Source organism: Sorghum bicolor, chromosome 5 (assembly GCF_000003195.3).
Source record: "Sorghum bicolor cultivar BTx623 chromosome 5, Sorghum_bicolor_NCBIv3, whole genome shotgun sequence".
In the NCBI taxonomy this organism is placed as follows: Eukaryota; Viridiplantae; Streptophyta; class Magnoliopsida; order Poales; family Poaceae; genus Sorghum; species Sorghum bicolor.
Window position 1 is genome coordinate 2,875,004 of NC_012874.2, and position 22,182 is coordinate 2,897,185.

Genomic DNA, 22,182 nt, shown 5'->3' on the forward strand with positions numbered 1-22,182 from the left:
CGAATTAAAAGGTGTTATTCCCTCCGACCCTTTTTAATTGTGGCTTGCGCTTCCCAGAAAATAACTGCCGACAATTATATATTTAAAAATATTAATATTTGTAATATATAATTAGTATTATTAGTTCCCAAAAAAATACAAATTTTTTAGATTTTCCATCACATCGAAGCTTGCGGCACATGCATGGAGCATTAAATATAGATAAAAAATAACTAATTGTATGTAATTTGCGAGACGAATCTTTTGATCTTAGTTAGTTCATGATTGGATAATATTTGTCAAATATAAACGAAAGTGCTACAGTGTTCATTTTATAAAAAAAAATAGAACTAAACAAAGCCATAAATTAGTGAATATGCTACGGTAGTACTCACGTTATGATCGAGCGCGATAGTCTTACATACGTCGTACCGTAGTCTTAAGTCCACCACGCACTCCTGCTAGGACGAGCCTTACTACGTAGGCAGGCCGACATGCATGCATGCATTGCAGGCACCCTTGTCCTGTATTTCTTTTTTTTTTCATATTGACCTATCGATCTCGAACGTCCAGGAACCTTCGTTTAGTGCGGGAAAAAATGGTACTGTAGCACTTCTACAACTTCAGCACACTCCAACACACTGAAAAAAAAACCATGCATATTAGTTATATATAGCGCCCTACAGAAACTAGACATTGGGTAGCAAGCCTCTGTGTACTCCTAGAAAGCTAGCCGCTGAAATTTAGCCGTTGGATATGATGGCTTTGCTCTGGTGCTTCTCCGGTGCATATCACCAGATTTCTGGTGCTTCAGTGTCCTCTCTGGAATAAATCAGGTGCCTCAGTATCACCAGATAATGCCTCTGGATGCCACCCTTATCCTCCCTGGTGCTATCTTCTCCGGTGACCACCATACAAATCTAGTGCCAATCTGCCAGTCCTCGCTCCTCTCGGTTTGAATAGTGCCAACGTTTCCTCTAGTACACTGCCTACCTAGGAACGTACACCGGACTATTTTTCAGCCGCTCTCTCTGGTCCTATCTCCTGGTAGCCATTGAACTTTCGTGTCTTTGTGTTTGGCGATGTTCTATCTTGTGTTTTTTAAAAGGACGGCAAAAGCTTTGCTGCGATTTCTATTAGACAAAGAAAGAAAGAAAAAAGACAAGTGCCTCCCTAGTTTTTTGAATGAAACTGGTTAGAAAAACCATACAACTAAGGATCCTATACAAATTTGGCACAACTATCACAACTCATGCCACACTTACAACTTGATTCGACCCAACTAACAACAACTTAAAATAGTCGAATTAACAACTAATAAGAGCAAAAGAAATGCAAAGACCTGCCGGGTGACTCCAGATAGCACAGGTTGGGACACTACCATGGCCAGAAGGAAAAGAAACGACCGCAGAATTGGAATGCCTAACAATGCCTCCAAGGAGGAAACGATGCTTAAAGCGCCAACAATGTAGCCCGCCAAGGGAAGGTTTTCACATGCAACATCCAGTACGACAGGAGGAGAGGCAAGAAAGGACACCTCCAAGGAGGGAACAATGTCTGCAGATGACCTCATCCAAAACTTTCGCCTCGACCTTGAGCACCCACACACCGTCGCCACTGGAGACCAAACCCACCTACCTAGGAGATAGGGTGCGATGAAGGATCAGCAGGAGCCCCGTTCGGCCACTGCCCCTAGAGATGCCTGCCAGGAGAAGCATCGAGAGAAGCCTATTGAGTTTGCCCCTGCTGGAATCGATGAAACTAGCCAACAAAATAGAGATTTGGACAGCTCTGCCATAGAAGCCAGCTCGAGGAAGGAGAAAGATAGATAGTGGAGAGAAAAGGGTTAGGATCAGGAGAAGCGCCGATCGCCCAGCCCACCACCATCCCAACCCTAGCCGAGCAACCCATCAACCACGCGCGAGTGTGGCCTCATTAGCCTCCATGGTGACCTGAGCCACCATGGGGAGATACAAGAAAGCCCATGACCATCACCCCGAAGAAAGATGAGGGGCAGCCGCAGTCACCAACCAGCCGAAAGAAGGGATGGATAATGCACGCCCAAGAGGATGCCCACTGCTAGAGCCAGGCGAAGCCAGCCAGCAGCGAGCCGAATGAGGCATTGGCAAGGGAGGGGGAGATGGCGGGGAGGAGAAGCTTGAGATGAAGGTGGACAGGGAAGTGGAGACAGAAGACCTAGTCGCCCAACCGGCCAACACCCGCCCCCCGGCCTCACCCAGCCGCCCTCCACATGGCTCTGACCACCGGACTCATAGATTCTAGCCACCAAACCCATGGATCTAGTTGATGGCCACGCAGGGCTGCCACCCTCGCGCGTGGATCTAGCCGCCGCTCACCACAGCCTGCCACAACCTAGACCAGCCACCACGGACTAGCCAACCCCTGCCAGATCCAAACGCCTAGCACGCTCAAGCAGCCACCCTCCTCCTTCAGAACTGGATCTGGGTGAATCTGGCAAGCTATGGCTAGCCAGTGCAAGGGAGAGGAAGGGGTAGGAGGAGGAAGGAGTGGTCGAAGTGGTCGCCAGCACAGCATCTAGCCATTCGCGTGGATCCACCAAAGCATGGCATCCATCGGAGCCCGTCGGGAAGATCATGGGCAAGAGAGACAAGAAGAGAGGAATTAAGGAGATGAATGGGGGAGGAGAAGGACAAGATAGCCCCGCCGCCACCCTCCTCGTTGCGTGCTAGACCTCCGGTCGCCAAGAGAGAAGAGGAAAGGAAGGAGAGGAATTGGGGTTCGTGGGGAGGGGGGTCGAGTGGCTGGGAGCCGCCCACGAGGAGCGAGTTTTTCTCTTATAAGTTTTCAACATGTCTTCTAATATCTTGCTTGACCTGCTAACTATCCTAACCTCCACATTGCCTAAGTTCAAATCAACTTTGCATCCATTTGAACTTTTCTTGTATACTAGCAAACTTTGTTAGTCAAACTGGTTGTTCATCAAACACCAAAATCACATAATGGCCCATGCAAGGTGTTATTTTCTTTACACATAGTGGTACCTAGTATATAGTGGTATAGGAAGTGGATACACAAGCCTAAGTCTTTAAAGTGTATGTTTTTTTTTTGTTTTTTTAGTAAGGCGGCTGAATTTGTTAATAGCAAAAGACAAATTGTGAATGGAGATACTATATGTGTCTTGTACAGTTCAGCTTGTTCTCCATATAGTAACCGTTATTTAAGTTTCCATCTCCAATTTCCTTGGAGATATATACTTGTCGTATCAAATTGGGTTTCCCAACTGATAGTCTTACTAACATACTCTGCAGTACACATATCTAATACCATATTTCATATATATTCATACATGTAGGTACTTGCTATACCAAAAGTACTCCTACAGTAATACCAGCAGCCATAAGTCATTTTCAAGAACATTTACGAGATTCAGTTTTTTCCACAAATGACTTCCGCGATTTCGACATGAGAAAAGTTATCACTCACCCTAACAGGCTAACACAACCGCAAACCTGCTGGACAGAGCTAACAAAATCCTGAAGGTTCCTCTCAGCCGGCCCACCTGCATTTGCCGCCAGCTGAGCTCTCTCTTTCAAAGCCGTTACTCTCTCCCTCATCGCCATTGCTTTCGTACCTTGATCCATCACCAACTCAACGCACCTCGCCAGCTCCATCCCAGCTAACACACCCTCACTGTTACGCTCTCCTCTGATGCCGATCTCCCACTCCTCCTCCACCAAGTACGCGTTCGTTGGCTGGTCGAACATGCTCGGGACGCCGACGAGTGGCACGCCGGCGGCCAGGGCCTCTATCGTCGAGTTCCACCCGCAGTGCGAGACGAAGCACCCGACCGCCGCGTGCGTCAGGACCTCCGGCTGGTTGCACCAGTCCACGACCATCCCACGGCCGCCGCCGCCGCTGCTCTCCAGGACGTGGCGTGCACCCTCCTCGAGCCCGTCTCTGCGCACGGCCAGCAAGTATGGCCGTCCACACTGCAGCAGCCCTTGGACCATCTCCTCCATCTGCTGCTTCGTGTACCTCGCTATGCTCCCGAACGACACGTACACCACCGACCTCTCCGGCTGAGCTCCCAGCCACTCCATGTACCTCTTCTTGTCGCCGGCGTCGTGCTTGTACAGATGGGTCCGCTCTTCGTTTGATGCGCCGCCGCCACCGGCGGCGCCGACCATGGGACCGACGGCGAACACGTCGAGATGCCGCTTCATCTCCGAGATCACGGTCGGCTCCAGCTCGTCGAAGGTGTTCACGAGAACCATAGGCCGCCACCGGTCCATGCTCTCGAACAGTTCCTTGAACATCTCGACGACGGACTTGGCCAGCGGGCTGCCCGTCGTGTCGACAAGGTAGGACGGGAGGTCCCGTATCCGGAGAGGACGGCGGCGGCGTAGCCCTGGCAGGCTGACCTCGTACGCGGGGTCGGTGACGTGGGCGGCGACGAGCTCGCCGTAGCCGTGGAAGTAGTGGTACTCGGCGGCGAGGACGGTGGCCGGCTGGATCCAGTAGACGGCGAAGGGGACCCCGTGGCGCGTCGCGACGTCGACCGCCGCGGGCACCAGCAACGTGCACACGATGCACGTGACGGCGGGCCTCCTCCCGCCGGCGGCGGCGAAGCGCGCGAGCATGGCGGAGAGGCTCTCGGCGCTCACGCGGCGCCTAAGTGCCCAGTCCTCGGGAGTTCTGGGCAATGAGCCGTCGTCGAAGCCGTCCGAGTGGGGGACGTAGGAGATGACGCCGTCGCTGGCCTCCTCCTCGGCGTCCGAGTCCAGAGATGATGAGGGGAACATGCGGCGGTGGGCGGCGACATGGACGGAGAGCGTGGCGAGGATGGAGCCGTGGACGTCGTCGCCGCTGAGCTGAGCGAGACGGTGAGCCAGGGCGCGGGCTGGGTTGATGTGGCTCTGGATACCGTAGGCCACCACCAGGAAATGGTGGCCATGGCCGTGGTGGCTGGTGTGCTGCTGCTGGTGTTCCTCGTCGGCCATGGATCTGCAGAGTGTGCTGGGAGCGAGGCGCGACCGACGACTAGAGGAGGTGGAAATCAGAGTGTGCTCTGTTAGCTCTGAGAGCCTGGACACTGGGCGACGATCGTTGGGAGAATTGCTGGGCCGCGCAGAGAACTTTGGACCATGAATTTTTAAGGAGGATAAGTGGATCTACTGGGCCACGCCTAGTGTGCCGGCACTAGGCCCGTAGCGTCTACAACACCATCCAGATAGCAAGGCCTTGTTTAGTTTCCAAAAGATTTTACAAAATTTTTAGACTCTCCATACATCAAATCTTTAAACACATACATAGAGTATTAAATATAGACGAAAATAAAAACTAATTACACAGTTTGGTCGGAATTGACGAGACAAATCTTTAGAGCCTAGTTAGTCCGTGATTGGACAATATTTGTCAAATACAAACGAAAGTGCTACAGTGTCGATTTTCCAAAAATTTTTGGAACTAAACAAGGCCCAAGTGGTTTATGATATTTGTATTGTAGTGTCACTTGGCCTTGTTTAGTTTCTCTCCCTAAAGTTTACTCTCTATCACATCAGATGGTTGGACACATACATAGAGTATTAAGTATGAACTAAAAAAATAACTAATTACACATATTGTGACTATTTTAATCTTTTAAACCTAATTAGTCCATGATTTTGATACACAGTGCTAATGACATATTAATTAGGTTAAATAAACTGAGGACTTTTGTAGATTTGTTTTTATTATTACGATCCGAACACCCGATGTGACACCCTCATGTGACATTCGATATGACACCCTAAAACTTTACACTTTGGATTTAAACAAGACCTTCGGTAAGGAAACATCGGGGATTAATAGTGTGTTTGGCTTGAAAATCAAAAGCAAAACTTATTCTAGATGAGTGGTGCAATATGATCGAGTTCATTTTTTTAGATTTAGTGAAATAAGGGCGCACACACACTAATACTAAATTATCAGCTTATAAGTAATAAAATTGTGATGTATCACTATCTCGTTATACAAACACAGACGCATGAGAGGGAGTTTGAAGTATACAAGTTAATTACTCCCATCTCTTCCCATCAGCGGACGCATCTGATGATGCTCAGGTTGCAACCTGTGACTTTGCCACCATATCAGTTTAAAAAATATTATTTTCATTTCATAAAAGTATATTATACTTTATATTTTTCCCGAACATGCATGTTAATTATTCCACGTTGCCCAAACGAAAGATCATCTGCCAACAAATTAATATGCCAAATAGTTGTTTGAGATAAAAGTAACCAATCATTTACAACGTTAGTAAAAACCATTACTTTCTCCGTTTTTATTAGAAGTCATATTACCTTTGTCCTAAACCAAATATTTGTATCTTCGACCATTAGCTTCAAAAAAATTGTCCAAATCAAATTAATATGACTGTTGCGTCTCAGGATATGATTAACTTAGGCCTTATTTAGTTCATGAAATTTTTTTATTTTGACTGATGTAGCACTTTCGTTTGTACTCCTATTTGATAACTAGTATAGTGCCCGTGCTAACGCTACGGCTTAATTTTGGAATGCTTGTAAAAACAAAAATTATAGTTCGAAAAATATTTTTTCATGTAACAAGGCATAATAGAGGTATTTGTCTTATTATGAGCATCTATGTTACATTTTGTCTAACTCTTTAATCATGTACTGGACATCTTCGGGGATGTTGTCGAAACATTCGTTTGCTTTGCTCACCAAAATGTCCACCAAAAATTCCATCCTCAGCGAAGTTGAGTGCTGTGCATGGCAAATGATAATTAGTTATTATTATATTTGTAGCGTAAGATATATATTATTATAGGCTATATATGCTTACACTGTTGATTTGTGGCAAATTTTTGCCGTCCCACAACTTCATAAAGTTGTATACAAGAAAGCCTCCCAATTTCCTGGACAAGAGTAGTTGTTATTGATGTGCACAATGAATGAATGAAATAACCTTTTTACTGACAAATGTGAAATGTATTACGAGTGGTTACCAGTATTTATTATTATCTGTAACCTTTGTTACAAGTGGATATTCTCGCTTCCATTTATAAATATTGCCGCTCCACTTTGCATTTGTCAGTCCCATGGCGAGACCGAGTCTTCTAGCAATAGTGTGTAATGTAGGTATATATGCCATTTTTTGATTATAACCTCCCAAACATGTCTCATCTTGAAGGGGGTCCATAATAAACACGGTTTTGTTTTGCATATCCAATATAAATAAAATGAAAGTTCCGTCCTTATAATATGGTAGTAGAATCTAAAAACAAACATAGAAACTATTAGTGGTAAACAGAATGAATTAATTTTGTAGAGCAATACACATAACATAACTTACATGGCTACAATCTTTAATTTTGTACTCCATGTTTGGCCAACACTCTAGTACTTTTCTTAGTTTTTCATGGTATTCCTTATCAATCTTACCACAACATCGCTGATCTCGTCCGAACCTAGTTATTTCCTGATGATTTTGCAAAAAAATCAAACATCTTAAGTAATTATTATACAACTAAATATTGTAAGTATTTGATAAATTATAATTTTTATTTCAACTTACAGCAAATTTGAGGTCCATGAAGTGATATTTTTGTTTCTTCAGCATCATGTATTGGTTGCACACAGCTATCCGAATAGCCATATTTAAGCATTCGTGATCCATCTCTTGATCCTCATTTAAAATATTTTTAATCTTCGTAAGACCTAAAGAAATTGGGTACGGTCTTGTACTCCGTATCCAGTCTTTGCTAAATAAACAATGACAAAGATTAAATTAATTTTATAGGAAATCTAGGACAGACAACAGAAATATTTAGAATGACTTACTCAAAAGTTTCATCAATCCCAATCAAATGGATGATTGTGTAAATTGCTGATAATAGATCTTCTCTACTTTTCCACTTTAATGTACGTGTTAATTTGATGTCACCTGACATTAAAATATCCAGATCATCACGGACTAACTAGATTTAAAAGATTCGTCTCGCAAATTACAGAAAAAACTGTGAAATTAATTTTGATTCTCGTCTATATTTAATACTCCATATATACATCCAAAGATTTGATGTGATGAAGAATGTTAAAAATTTTTACAAACTAAACCAGGACTTATTGAAAGGACGATATGCATGCGTTGTGTTCATGAAAGGACCAAGAATTATTAAAGCAATGTGTACATGCATTTCAGATTTTCAGTAACATTAAATTATTAAAATTCAAGCATACATGACATGATCACGGGATCTTTATCTTCCGCCGATCCAGAATTATTAAAAGAAGTCGCTGTCATGACTGGACAGATTGAAGCGATTTTGACATTGTTTTGACAAGATCACAAAGGTTTCTCTCAGCAGCGCCGCCAGCATGGGCGGCAGCCAGCGCCGTCTCTTTCAAGGCCTTTGCCCTTTCCCTTATGGCCACTGCTCTTGCACCACCACCATCATCATCCATGACCAACTCAATGCACCTCGCCAGCTCTGCCCCTGTCAGCACACCATCGCCGTTCCGCTCTCCTCTGACGCCGATCCCCCACTCTTCCTCGACCAGGTACACGTTCGTCACCTGGTCAAACATGTTGGGCACGCCGACGATGGGCACGCCGGACGCCATGGCCTCCGTCGCCGAGTTCCACCCACAGTGCGACACGAAACACCCCACCGCCGGGTGCGACAGCACCTCCAGCTGGTCACACCAGTCCACAACCATCCCCTGGCTCTGCAGGCTGTCGTCCTTCTCCAGGTCCAGGCCATGGCTGCCGCCGCCGCCGCTTTCGCCATCGCCGCCGTCGACCCCGTCCTTGCGCACGACCAGCAAGTATGGCCGCCCACACTGCCGCAGTCCTGCAGCTATCTCCTCCATCTGCAGCTTGGCGAACTTGGTCACGCTCCCGAACGACACGTACACCACCGAGTTGTCGGGGTGAGCGTGAAGCCACTCCATGTACCTCTTCTTGTCGTGCTCGAACAGATGGATCCGAGCGTCCATGGCGGACCCGACCATGGGGCCGACGGCGACGACGTCCAGGTGCCGTTTCATCTCGGCGAGCGCGTCCGGCTCCAGCTCGTCGAACGTGTTCACGAGCACTTTAGGCCGCCATTGGTCCATGAACTCGAACAGCTCGCCGAACACGTCGATGAAGGCCCTGGCCCTGTCGGTGCCCGACGTGTCGGTCAGGAAGGTCGGGAGGCTGTCGATCCGGAGAGGGCGGTTCAGCTTCAGCCCCGGCACGAGCACCTCGTACGCAGGCTCCATGGCGTGGGCGGCGACGAGCTCGCCGAGGCCGTGGAAGAAGTGGTAGCCGATGGCAAGGACGGTGGCCGGCTGGAGCCAGTACACGGCGAGAGGGATGCCGTGCTCCCGCGCGACGTCGAGCACCGGGAGCAGCACCATCGTGCACATGATGCACGTCACCGGGTGGCCGCCGCCGCGGCCGGCGAGGCGGGCGACGATGGCCGAGAGGCTGTCGGCGCTCGCGCGGCGCCTGCGCGCCCTGGACTCGGCGTCCGTGGGCCAGGACAAGGAGCCGTCGTCGAGGCCGTCGGAGTAGGGGACGTAGGAGATGACCCCGTCGGTGGTCATCTCTTCCTCCGCCGCCACCGCCGCCGCGGAATCCAGTAGTGACGAAGGGAACATGCGTCGGTAGGTGACCACCGGCACGGAGAGCGTGGCTGTAATGGAGCCATCGAGCTGTGCGAGACGACGGGCCAGGGCACGTCCAGGGTTGACGTGGCTTTGGATGCCGTAGGCCACCACCAGGAAATGGTGGTGGCGTCGTCCCGTCTTGTCGTCGGCGGCCATGGAGAGAAGTGTGTTCGACTGTGGGGAGTGTGTAGCAGTCTGAATTGATGGTGGATCTGTGGTCAGTTTCAGTGATCTTATCTGTTCAGTGATTAGGCCTTGTTTAGATATCTTGTAGGCACGCACACGACTACTTTTGCATTGTGACGTTAGCAGTGACATCCGACATATACTACGCATACGCCTATCTTCTAGAAAAAAGATACCTGCTACCAATGTCAAGTGCTTGGATGCTGAGCAAGCTTTCTGTAATCCACCTTTAGGCAGGAAAAACGATCGAGGAAACGACAATAGATCAGGTCGTTTGTGTATGTCGTTGACTGACCCGGTGAACCCCGGCCACCACATGTGCAAAAAAAGTCAAACAAGTGTCAAATCCGTTGCCATAGTCACACAATATTCTGTCACTGGCTTACGAGAGGAAAAGATAAAACCAACCACTGAAATGATACTAGTAAAAAAAAAACCACTAAATGATGGATAAACTAAAACCACTAGTACACACTATCTAGATAGTGGCGATTGTAAACATATTTTCAGGTCTGCAAGTGGAAGAGGCCAATAAAAATAGCTCTCCACTGGCGGTTAACTAAGAACCGCCAATAAAAACATATTTTCACTGGCAATTTAGTGAAAATGTTTGTCCAGAAAATATAAATCAGGTTTTTAAAATGAGAAAACAAATATTACTCTTTGGGAAGGCCCACTGGCCAGCTAGCTGCTCTCCCGAAGTTGCAAGTCACGTATTTTTTCACTAAAAGTCGTGCGCTATGCGGCCAGCGCGATCCGAACCCACGCACTCCCCCTCGCGCGTAGCCTCCTCTACCACTTCTCTCATCACTATATTATCCTAAACAAATTAAAATAAAAAAGTTGTCAACTATAAAGTTTTATAACTTTTCAAGATTTACAACTTTTATATTGATAGTTTCTCCATCCAAGATCGTTTACAAAATTTGAATTTCAAATTTGATAATTCAAATATAGTTTTCAATGATAATATGATTTCAAATGAAAAGGTTATCGACTATAAAGTTTTATAACTTTTTGAGATCTGTAACTTTCATTTTGATGATTTTTTCATACGAAGTCATTTGGAAAACTAAAAAAAATTAATTTTAAATTATTTCTACAAACTGTCACTAGAAGTCTGATTTTTAGTAGCCGTTTCATAAGAAACCACCACTATGTTTCATGCTTGCTATCTTGTGAAAATGATAATGGGAGTTATATTTACCACAGATTTGTGAAATGAATTTTTATAGTTTGCTGGTAAAATGATCTATGCAATAATAATATGAAACCTAGGCCTTGTTTAGTTCACCCAAAAACCAAAAACTTTTCAAGATTCACTGTCACATCGAATCTTGCGGCACATGCATGGAGTATTAAATATAAACGAAAACAAAAACTAATTGCACATGAGATGAATCTTTGAGCCTAGTTAGTCCATAATTGGATAATATTTATCAAATAAAAATGAAAATGCTACAGTACCAAAATCTAATTTTTTTCAGAACTAAACAAAGCCCTATTGTTTGACACTGCTAAGTAGGTTGGACCTAGCTATTTAAGTTTGTTTCAGCTGGTTTGGCTTATCATTTTCTGTGGAGGCTGTTTTATATGTCCAAAAATGCTGAAATTTATGCCATAGGCTATTGGTTACATGATTAAGCTATATACAGGAAGTAGCAGTTCCCTTTTGCACCTATGATTAATGTGTAATTGTATAAATGCATGTAAACAATTTAATTGGGGGTAAAGCAATAACTTTTCTACCATGTTTATATGTGTTCTCTGTTGCTATGCTTGGTTGTTCCAAGAATTTAATTGTTGCATGCAGTTTGCTAATTGAGTGCACCCTTTAACCTTTCTATGAAATGCTTGTTATGTGAGAGCTATGTACTTGCAACTAGTTGCTTAAGCTTATACCTAAGCATTTTCCAAGACGGGTCGAAAAAAGCTTAGTTATTTTGGGTCAAAAAAGTCCCGTCCATGACCATCCCACCGGACAAGTCAGGCTTGGTTTTTTTTGGGTTGGGCCACTCGCGCGTTTTACAATATGAAAATAGCAAAAATAGTATTTCGGCCTGGGTTCGAGCCAAGAAAAATTTTTCTAAGCAGCGAGATCTGTGTCTAGACCCTATTCAGGCAGGTTGGTAGGCGGGCCAAAACTCATCGGGCTCAGGCCAGGCCCACGGGCCGAGCTCAATTTGCTCAGATATACTTAATCTAATTAAAATAAGTTGCTAGCTACAAGTTAAGAATCACATACAACTGTTGAAGAGTTATATCCTAGTTTGATTGGTAAGTTTGCTCGAGAGAAGGGATATGCATCTACTTAGCAAAAAGACACGAAAAGATTAGGCTTAGCACTTTCGATCAAAACTGCAAATTGAGCCACACCAAACCTAACTGAATTGTCAATCAACTCAGTTTTTAGTCGTGGGTTTAGTTCCTGTGTTTTGGAAAATTCAGTGCTTGACTTTGATTGTGGTTTTATACTCATACTGAACTAATCAACCAAAGCAACCAACCCTAACCCCACACAGACACCCACTTGGACTCGGTGACCCTAACCCTGACAACAAGCAGCTATGGCGGGAGGAGGTGGCGGCGAGCAGCTCTGGATGCGGGGAGCCGCTTGCAATCTGTGAGCTATGAGCGTCTCCGGCATGAAGGGGCATACGACATATTTTCCTCTTCCCTAAATTTTGGTTAGTTCAGTTTTAACCGAGAAACTGAAGTAATAAATCAAAACCGAACTAGTCGATTCCTAGTTTAGAAATTAAACGATCAGCTCTTGAAGGTTGAAACTGAACTTGTTGAGAACTAAAAAAAATCCAAACCGAATTTTCAATTTAAACAGAATGCCTAAAAAGATAACAACACCTTTGTCACCATCTTTAGTGTACTTCGGTGTTGCTAGGTTTCTGTAGATGAATGCTATATGTTTGTGAGCAGCCCCTACGTCATCACTTTTCGAAAACCCGATTTCCTTTCCCTCTTTTTGTCACATATATATTTTTTTCTTTTCTGTATACTAATCCTTGCACGTGATAATATCAGCTTCGGCAAGCAAGCAACCAGGACCAGGCACGTCATCAATAATTGCAGCACCCAGCAGCCTCCCTTTCACGTCGATAATGACATACAAACGCTTAGTTCACCTTGAAAACCAAAAAGTTTTCAAGATTTCCCGTCACATCGAATCTTGTGGCACATGCATGAAACATTAAACATAGACGAAAACAAAAACTAATTACCCAGTTGAGGTGGAAATCACGAGACGAATCTTTTGATCATAGTTAGTCCATGATTGGATAATATCTGTCACAAACAAACGAAAGTGCTACAGTACCGAAAACTTTTCACTTTTCGGAACTAAACAAGGCCTTAGTCGAAAATTTTTTTTTGCTGAACTTTAATCCGTCGTAAAAAATGTGTGTAAATGTGTTTGGCTCTTCCTCTCCATCTCGCCCGCCTGTTCACCTTGCAGGCCATGTTTGTTTCCCTGGAAGCCCATCGACCGCGAAGCCCCTCAAAAAGCCCGAATCTCTAACTCTGCCGTCGGCCATGGCCCATGGAGGCCCACTCCATCCTGCCGGTCAAAGGCCGCGCGTCGCGGGCCGAATAGTGATTTTGCTCAGGTGCTGACGTGTGAGGGCAAATAAGACAAATCCCGTCTTGGCAGCCATGGCCCAGCCGAGCGCGTGCGAACTGGCGGAGGCTTATCTGGAATCTTCGGAGAAAAGGGGCTCCATCTTGTGCTCTGGGTGGAATCTAGACCGTCAGTTCGCAGATGGACGGCCCTGATACATCGAACGGCATGAAAACAACGGGGCGGCGTCCCCCCGCCCCCCGCGAACAAATTCCATCGCGACAATTTCTTGCCTGCACGCAAGCCAGCCAGCCACTCCGAAGCGAAGTCTTGCTAGGGTTTGGGTTGGGGGGAATCTGACGCGAGAGCGGGAGCGAAGGGGGAGGAGAAGATGATCGAGGTGGTGCTGAACGACCGCCTGGGGAAGAAGGTGCGGGTGAAGTGCAACGAGGACGACACCATCGGCGACCTCAAGAAGCTGGTGGCGGCGCAGACGGGGACGCGCCCCGAGAAGATCCGCATCCAGAAGTGGTACAACATCTACAAGGACCACATCACCCTCAAGGACTACGAGATCCACGACGGGATGGGGCTCGAGCTCTACTACAACTAGGCGCCCTGACCCACCCCGACCGTGCTGCGTGCCCCCCTACTGCTGTGAGGTAGCAATTTCCATTTCCTCTCCAGTTCCGCGCCGTTGCTGCGCGACTCACTTAGTTTCCATTGGGCACGACGCTACAACCGCGGCTGTAGACTGGTCGCTAGGAGCGGGGAGTTTGATTTTGAGTGCTGCGTATTCTAATTTCAGTCCGTTCCTCTCTAATTTAGTCGTATGCACGGATGTGTTGGAGTTGGACCCTATGTCCGACTGATTATGAGGGGACTCATGTATTAATTCGTCTAGTTGTCATTTCCTGGGCTGTGGGATTTGCTTGGTGTTGTCTGAAACCCTGATTGATTGTTGATTAGGCAGTTAAGGTGGTTGATTTTTTGGTACCCTGTAAAATATTTAGCTAAGCACAGTGATTTAATTTGCTCTGTTCTTTACTCTGAGTTTTAAACCGGGTATCTGTATTGGCAAGTGTTGGGTGATTGGGAGCAGTTAACTTGTTGTATTTATCAAAGTATTTGGTAGGGGTTTCTACAGAGGCCACGAGCATATTGGCATATGCAATTTGAGTCTCATTTTTAAGCCCAGTGATTATTGATTGATGAACCTATGTGAAGCTGAGGCTTAACCAACTAGAGGTTCAAAACGATATCCAATGTCTGATTCTCATTCAGAATTTAATGCCAGACTTAAAGTTATTTTGCTAGTTGTACAGGATACTTTTAACTTGTTATTGTATAACATTTGTTTCCTGACATTACAAAACCGTCAACCAGCATGAAATTTTAATTGATACATTGATGCCTGCTACTTTTTCGAACCATGAAGCTATGTGACTGCTTAATTATGGAGGTAGAATGATGATGTGATTCAGTTCTCGTTGAGAGCTAGTTATCTTGGTTATTTTGATCGTGCAGTGTGTGCTGAAGCAAATTTTACAGTTTAGCCTATAACTTCTGCTTACTTCTTTATTTTTTTTTTGGTAAATGGAGTATATCAAACAAATGTTTGTAGTTTATGACAGACTTTGCTCTGTGAGGTCTGAATGAGTAGGTTTGTGGTTGTTTTGGATTTGTGGCTATGTTGACTGTTAACAAATCCAAGTGTCTTGCCATATGAACTTGGTTTGTTGACTAAAATTTGTGGAACAATCAGAATAGATAACAAAAAAATATGACATGTAGTAATAAGCATAGCATATCATGGTATGAATAATACTGATGAACACATAATCATGTCTATTAAGCATTCAGCAAGAGCACATCCTGGCAGCCTACTGAAGTAAACCTTGACTATCAAGTCATGCCTTGTTGGATATTGTATTTCCTAAGATAGCACAAGGTGAAATAAAAACTGAAAGACTATTGGGAATTTGTATCTCTTTATATGATTTTATTAGCATTGGAATGTAGATTGGTTTCAAAATTCAAACACTTAGCTTGAGTATCATTGTTTACCACAAAACCTATTGTGCTATAGTGCAATTATTGAATGCTGTTTTAGCAAAGATTGCGACCTGTAATGAAATAAAAGATAGATCGAGTAATTTGATAGGTGCTTGGGCCTTACAAGATTTAGCCCTTTATCTTCCTTGTTCCCTTCCAATGCTAGTGATAGTGATATGGGGACAAACTGATGTTGTGTGGTTGGTTTCTCACATTTGCCAATTTATTATTCTGTTTGAACATGGCGGTGATACTGATTCCATCCTACTGTCATGGCCTTTCTAGCAGAAGAAATATGTTTTTTTTATGATATGTTTAGTCATCACACTTGACTGTAGTTACTTTTTTCACTGCACAATGCAACATATTGTGCACTAGAGTCTGGAAAAATGATTACAAGTTGGAGTAATGTATTCGAAGTGCTGGAGGTTGGAAAATATTTAATAAGTTCAATACCATCGATGTTATCTATCCAAATAGTTGCCGTGATTAAGGACATGCTTGTTGACTCTTGAATATGAGAAGGCTGCGATGAAACTATGCAGCTATTTAACTTGTGCTCCTTTTCCTAGAAGAATTTGCTGTGGTATTTCTATTTATGATCTCATGTGACATATTCCATCTTTCTTCACTAATCAATGTTTGATTGCAATGCAGGTTAATCTGAATTTTTCTGAAGCCATGGGTGCACTTCCAGTCGCAGTGTCTTTAGCTAATGAGCTCACATACATATAGGCAACTTGAGTGAGCTATGTAGTACATACATGGTTGTTGCAAGTTACCAATGACTATTGACAGCCTTGCATATATTGTCATGTGACAAGGATGAACCTGCAAAATTAGTGTGCTGCTACTCGCAGACCTTACCTTAAATAACACAGGTTGGTCGTGATAATCACGGTCCTGTGCTTCTGTTATGTGATAATGTGAAATATACTTGGCCATGTTTGGATGTTGTAGTATTAGATGGAGTTTGTAAAACTCCAAAAAGATTACAGTTTTAGTGATACTGTGGTTTCCAATACCACAAAGTTTATTGGATCAAAAAACTTCAGGGAAAAATTAAAAGCAAAGTATTTCATAAAACCATGGTATTTTATCTAAAACTCTAAAAATATTTTGTATCCAAACAGGGTTTATTCTGCTTTTGGTTTGAGTTGTTTTTCCAAAAAAACATGTAGGAGATTTGTGCATTTTATATTAAGGTCTTCTTTCGATGTGTATTCACTTCGATCAACATGTGTTGGAGTTAAGGATGCACAGTGGGGCGGGTTTGGATGTTGTAGTATTAGGTCTTCTTTCACCCCAACTTGGAGTGAAATATAATGAAACTTAGTTTAATTTAAATTCAATCTATTTTGACTAAATTTAATCTATTTTGACACATGTGAATTGAGATAAATGCATACGTATCAAAACAAGGTCTGATAAGGAGGTGTGGTTTCATTTGGTTCTAAATTGTCTGTGAATGCGGTTCAGGCTTCAGTGAAAACAATTTGAATGTCGCATCATGCATGTGCCTTGTGAGAGTAGGCAGAATCGGAGCTTGACTTGAGTCGGCGGGAATCGAGCGAAATGTGGCTTGAGTAAGGACGGGTATGGTTCTTCAAATAAATACCTGCTCTAACTTATAATGAACTTAATAGATAATTTTTCTTATATTTTTTATTTAGTTTATTAAATTAGACTAGAACAAAGGATAGGCTTTATCGTCGAGTTGGACGCATGTACCGCTGCCCTGTTCGCTTGAATCTACCAAGTCATGTATCCCGGAATTTTCGCATGCTAAATATAGCTTGCATGTGCCGCTAGCCATTCACTTCACTTGTTGGAAAGGTTGGAGTTTTGTGTTTTTTGCTTCGAGTTTCTATTTTAAAGGTTAGCTAAATTATGAGTTTAGCCATCTATTTTAGAGATGCTCTTAAAAAGTCAAAGTAACTTATAATTTAGAACAAATGGAGTATCAATTAATATCATAGTGAGTTTCCGCTCCAGTGCAGTTCGCAACATAACACTACACTGACTAGATCATGGCACTGACTAGATGATTTAGTCCGTGCACAGTTTTAATTATCATCGTGCCATTCGGATGAGTGGACACGGCCAAGATTTTTGACCCGATGTATTTTTCAGATCGAATTGGGCCCAAGAAAACTCAAAGCAGCCCAAAACTTATTAACGACCTTTGGGTCGGGGCGTGGGCTGCAATTTTCGGCCCATGGTCAATTTTCATCTTTTGGGTCGGCCCGAACCCAGCCCGGCCCGGCCTAGCTACGCTATTTACTCCCGACCCGAGTTCAGAAACTGATCCCCCCTCACTACCATCGCGATGGCTGACGACGCGGCGGCGGCGGCGGCGTTCGCGCCCTCTCCATCGCCACCGTCACCCGTAGCGCAACCTCCGCCGGACCTCTCCCCGCCGCCGCCCACTTCTCCACCAGCCGCCACGCCCGCTTCCGCGGCGCAGACCCCGAGCCTCCCGGACACCCCGGCGTCCCTGGATCCGGACACCCCGTTCTCCGACGCCACCCCGACCCTCGCCGACGCCTCCGACGCCTTCCTCGCCTCGGACGACGGCATCACCAACCCGTTGGGTGGCGCCGCCGGGAAGCACATGACGCTCGCGCCGCCCGCCGCCAAGAAGCCACCGTCCAAGAAGAAGGGCGGCAACAGCGTCTGGACCCGCCCGGCCTCCCGCAAGGGCAAGAAGAAGGCGCGGCAGCCGGGAGGCCACGGCCCCGGCGGCGCCGCGGGGGCCGCTGGCGGATCCAACCCCAGACCCAGCGCCGCCGCCGGCGAGGAGTTCGTCCTCGTCCCCGCCACCCGCCTCGCCGCCGAGCGCTCCGACGACGCGCCCGGCCAGCCCGTGCTCCTCTCCCGCGTCTTCAAGTCGGAGCGGATCGAGCTCTCCGAGGACCGCCTCACCGCGTCCAGCACCAAGGGCTTCCGGATGGTGCGCGCCACCCGCGGCGTCGCGTCGGGGGCCTGGTACTTCGAGGTCAAGATCGTGCACCTCGGCCCCACCGGCCACACCCGCCTTGGGTGGGCCACCAACAAGGCTGACCTCCAGACGCCCGTCGGCTTCGACGCCTATGGGTTTGGGTACCGTGACGTCGATGGCGCCAAGGTGACTAAGGCTTGGAGGGACAAGTATGCTGATGAGGGGTATGGGGAAGGAGATGTGCTGGGGTTCTACATTTCTCTCCCTGATGGGGAGCGGTATGAACCGAAGCAGCCTGACCTGATTCAGTACAAGGGAATGCCGTTTCATGTGCAAGTCCCCAAGGAGGAGCAGAAGACGCCGGAACCTGTCCCTGGTGAGTATGCTTGTTTTAATACCTCTTGTGTCTATGGTACATTGCAATGCCAACTAAGAAAACAGTACATTGTTGAGGTAAATTGTTCGTCTCTCAGTATTTAATATGATGTATACAACTGTTTGCAGAATTGTAGAAATGAATTGCTTAGGTTTCTAGATGACAAATTATAGAAAAGGGGGATGTCTTATATAGTTATATATTGAATAAGAAATCATGTTTGTGTACAGCATGATTACTTACTTTTACAATTCTGTTAGTTATATAACAATAGGTAGGACCATGGAAAGTTTATACATATTAGGCAGAAATTGTGTATTGATGTTGAATTAGGCAGAAAATGTGTTGCTCTTGCTTTCCAGTTGTCTCTTTTGGTACCCTTGTCCTTTGATTTAAAAGGTGCCACTGTGTTTTCCCATTTCACCTGTTAGGCTGCTGCACAAATTCCTGGCCCCTCTTTAGATGCCATAAGGCTACTTAGATTTGTATGAACTCAATATATCAGCATGGCACACACTAGGTACTAGTTTTGATTTTATTCATCTTGTAATAATCTCCAAAGCCTAAACAAATAATCTAATCAGTCATTTATTTTCATCTTAATTATGAAGACGTTTAGTGCAGAGGTGTAGATGCACACTCATAAATCAACACATAGTAAGGAGAGAAAGCAGCAGCATATGATGTCAACTGATGCTATCCTGAAACCAGCATGTTATGTTCATGTATATATGGTATTTGGAGAGTAGAATGTGCTTCTTTTCTTCAAAAAGGAGTGAGCATCTGTATATTGTTCGGGATGGTGTGATCGGATCAACAAGGTAGAGAACTAGAGATATCTGCTAAGATTGACTAGTCAAGAAAAAAAATAAACTGAACAAAAGGAAGTTCCTCCAATATTGTCTCTGGAAAGAATGCAAACTTTATCAAGTTTACTAAATGCCAATGTACTGAAAAGAAAGATTGCAGGAATAAAATTTGCTGAACTATTCCTGTTGCTGTTTTGCTAAACACAATTGCTTCCTCTATTTGTGTTCTCCCCATGCTGGCATCTCCCTTTCCAATTACCACAGCACCAAAGCTATTTACACTCTCTTTTATCCAGCCTGTTGTTATGATATTGTGATATTCCTTGTTATCTATAGCAGTAGGGATTTATTACTCTATTGGTGCTAGGATGCTAATTAAAAATTTATATTGTGTAACCTTTGGGACTTTACATCTCCTGTCATCGTGGCTCCTTTGCACCTTGTATAACCTTTTTTTTCATTTGGTACTAGTTGCTTCCAGACATGAATAAGATTGTGCATCTTCAGTATTTATTTATTGAAGTATGTTTTAGTAGCTTCCATACATGAATAAGCTGCATCTTAATGTTGTTTTTTGTATAGTGCAGTCAGAAATCCCAATTGGTTATGCTGTTATGCTTGAGAGGTTTTCAGTTACCCAATTAGTGCTAGAATGTTCGGATGCTGGGTGTTCATTTTCAATTCATATACTGTAATTGGTGTGGAATTTTGCATCCTATTAGATTACAATATGTTCTGCCTGCATGATTAGAAAAGGATGTGTCCAACAATGGCTCTTTGACTTCTGTTTTGTAATAGAATCCATCATCTATTATTTTATTTGTTCATTGTTCAGAAGGATTAAATATTCTGTGGTTCTTGCATATGCAGGAAGTGAGATATGCTACTTCAAAAATGGAGTATGCCAAGGTAGTGCCTTCAAGGACATTCCCGGAGGGAGGTACTACCCAGCCGCATCACTGTATACGATGCCTAACGAACCAAACTGTGTTGTCAAATTCAACTTTGGGCCAGACTTTGAGTTCTTCCCCCAAGATTTTGGAGGCCTGCCAGTTCCTCAACCAATGAGCGAGGTGCCTCATCAGGCACATGAAGTGAAGAACGAGGGGCCTGTGGAGAATGGCGTTGCTGAAAAAACTAGCTAGTGTAATTATCATGCTGTTGTAACTAGTACCCAGTGTAAACACCAAGCAAGCCCATGGAGATTATGGATAAGTTGGCTGCAGCAGTTATCTGACTGGATTAATGCTTGTGGTGTTACTAAATGGGTTCCATCTTTCCTCTCCTTGGCTGTGTTTTGATGTTATTGTGGTGTTGCTGATCGTAGGGTTTTTATTTTTTTTTTCATCTGATCGTAGATAGTTGGTGAGAGCATATGCTGGGAGTTGTGGTGAACAGCTGGTGAGACCGTATGCCGGGATTTTCACCTGCTCGGGATGGATTTGTATGGTGGCTTAAGTATCTGTATGTTAATTTGCTCGAGCTATTTGAGCAATCTAAATGCCTTTGCCAACGTGTATATAAACTGAAATCTTGCTGGTTTCTTTTTGAAAAAATATGCATGCAATGTAAATGTTTGGTTGACAATTCCTTAAAATATTTATTTCAATTACTATCAGTCAGATGGTTGATAAAACCGGACATAATAAAATGAAAGGAACTGGAGGGCAGACCACACATCGTAATGGCTTTCCATATGCTAATTCAGGTGGAACATATCCCCCATCTAGCAGTTTAATGGAAAAACCTACCGATGTAACATATGCTGTTATATCTTGTAGACTTCTGCAATATAGCAGTTTGTGAAATGCTAGCCTGCATCTCACATGACATCCTGTACGATCCAACTTTTGAAATTTGGAAATATATTGTTTTGGAGGCAGCGATTGGACCCTATCCACCTTTGGATTCATTTAGCCTAATAATCCGAGGAGAGCATTCCCTAATCTCTCTTTAGTCCACACGCCTTGACAAAATTTAAGTGACTAGCTGATACGTATCATTTTCGAATACGTTGAGGTGTCTCAGTTCTCCTACTCTTAGTTCTAAATTACAAGTCGTTTGGCTTTTTTAAATACATAACTATACTGTATATCTACATAATATATATCTTGTATATCAAAATCTATGTAGCGAGAAAAGTTAAAACGGATTATAATTGGAATTGCAAGCTGGAGCTGCCTCTTCTGGCATGTTTTCTAGATACATAACAATAGCCATCTTGTCCATACAGGTAACAGATCAAAAGTATTCTCTTTGCTATGAGAATTCTTCTATAAATAATTTAGGGTAAAGTGGTGATAGTTTTCCGGCATCCAGCCCTGCACAGCACGAATAAATAATCTCGACTGCCATTTGATTCGGAGGTGGCTACAATCCATACAGGCTCCCACTCTGCTCAAATACTGCTGCTTGATATTTCAACACCGACTTCATGTTAGGTTCAGACGTTTAGTCCTACCCCATGACACTCGCTTCCATTTCGATACAATCTCGTAAGAAGCAAAAGGGATAATCAAATAAGGCCTTGTTTAGTTTCCAAAATTTTTCAAGATTCCCCGTCACATCGAATCTTGCGGTACATGCATGAAGCATTAAATATAGACGAAAACAAAAACTAATTA

The 22,182-nt window shown here is 44.5% G+C and overlaps 4 protein-coding genes across 4 annotated transcripts; 2 read left to right on the plus strand and 2 right to left on the minus strand.

Annotated features, from left to right (window-relative positions):
• LOC8085650 (cyanidin 3-O-rutinoside 5-O-glucosyltransferase) lies at positions 3,278 to 5,073 on the minus strand. The gene has a single exon (XM_002450218.2). The coding sequence runs from the start codon at positions 4,959 to 4,961 to the stop codon at positions 3,441 to 3,443; it is 1,521 nt and encodes a 506-aa protein (XP_002450263.1). The 5' UTR covers positions 4,962 to 5,073; the 3' UTR covers positions 3,278 to 3,440.
• On the minus strand, positions 8,160 to 9,879 carry LOC8085651 (cyanidin 3-O-rutinoside 5-O-glucosyltransferase). The gene has a single exon (XM_002450219.2). The coding sequence runs from the start codon at positions 9,774 to 9,776 to the stop codon at positions 8,265 to 8,267; it is 1,512 nt and encodes a 503-aa protein (XP_002450264.1). The 5' UTR covers positions 9,777 to 9,879; the 3' UTR covers positions 8,160 to 8,264.
• LOC8085652 (ubiquitin-like protein 5) lies at positions 13,647 to 16,388 on the plus strand. Its single transcript, XM_002448928.2, has 2 exons — positions 13,647 to 14,039; positions 16,090 to 16,388. The coding sequence occupies exon 1, from the start codon at positions 13,769 to 13,771 to the stop codon at positions 13,988 to 13,990; it is 222 nt and encodes a 73-aa protein (XP_002448973.1). The 5' UTR covers positions 13,647 to 13,768; the 3' UTR covers positions 13,991 to 14,039; positions 16,090 to 16,388.
• Positions 17,741 to 21,123, plus strand: LOC8069301 (protein TRAUCO). Its single transcript, XM_002448929.2, has 2 exons — positions 17,741 to 18,749; positions 20,429 to 21,123. Exons 1-2 carry the CDS (start codon positions 17,762 to 17,764, stop codon positions 20,701 to 20,703), a joined length of 1,263 nt encoding a protein of 420 aa, XP_002448974.1. The 5' UTR covers positions 17,741 to 17,761; the 3' UTR covers positions 20,704 to 21,123.

Bases quoted from the DNA above. Each gene is read 5' to 3' on its own strand.
- LOC8085651 (XM_002450219.2), bottom strand. From the start codon at position 9,776: ATGGCCGCCGACGACAAGACGGGACGACGCCACCACCATTTCCTGGTG.
- LOC8085652 (XM_002448928.2), top strand. From the start codon at position 13,769: ATGATCGAGGTGGTGCTGAACGACCGCCTGGGGAAGAAGGTGCGGGTG.
- LOC8069301 (XM_002448929.2), top strand. From the start codon at position 17,762: ATGGCTGACGACGCGGCGGCGGCGGCGGCGTTCGCGCCCTCTCCATCG. The intron at 18,750-20,428 runs GTGAGTATGCTT...TTGCATATGCAG, and splicing joins GACGCCGGAACCTGTCCCTG to GAAGTGAGATATGCTACTTC.
- LOC8085650 (XM_002450218.2), bottom strand. From the start codon at position 4,961: ATGGCCGACGAGGAACACCAGCAGCAGCACACCAGCCACCACGGCCAT.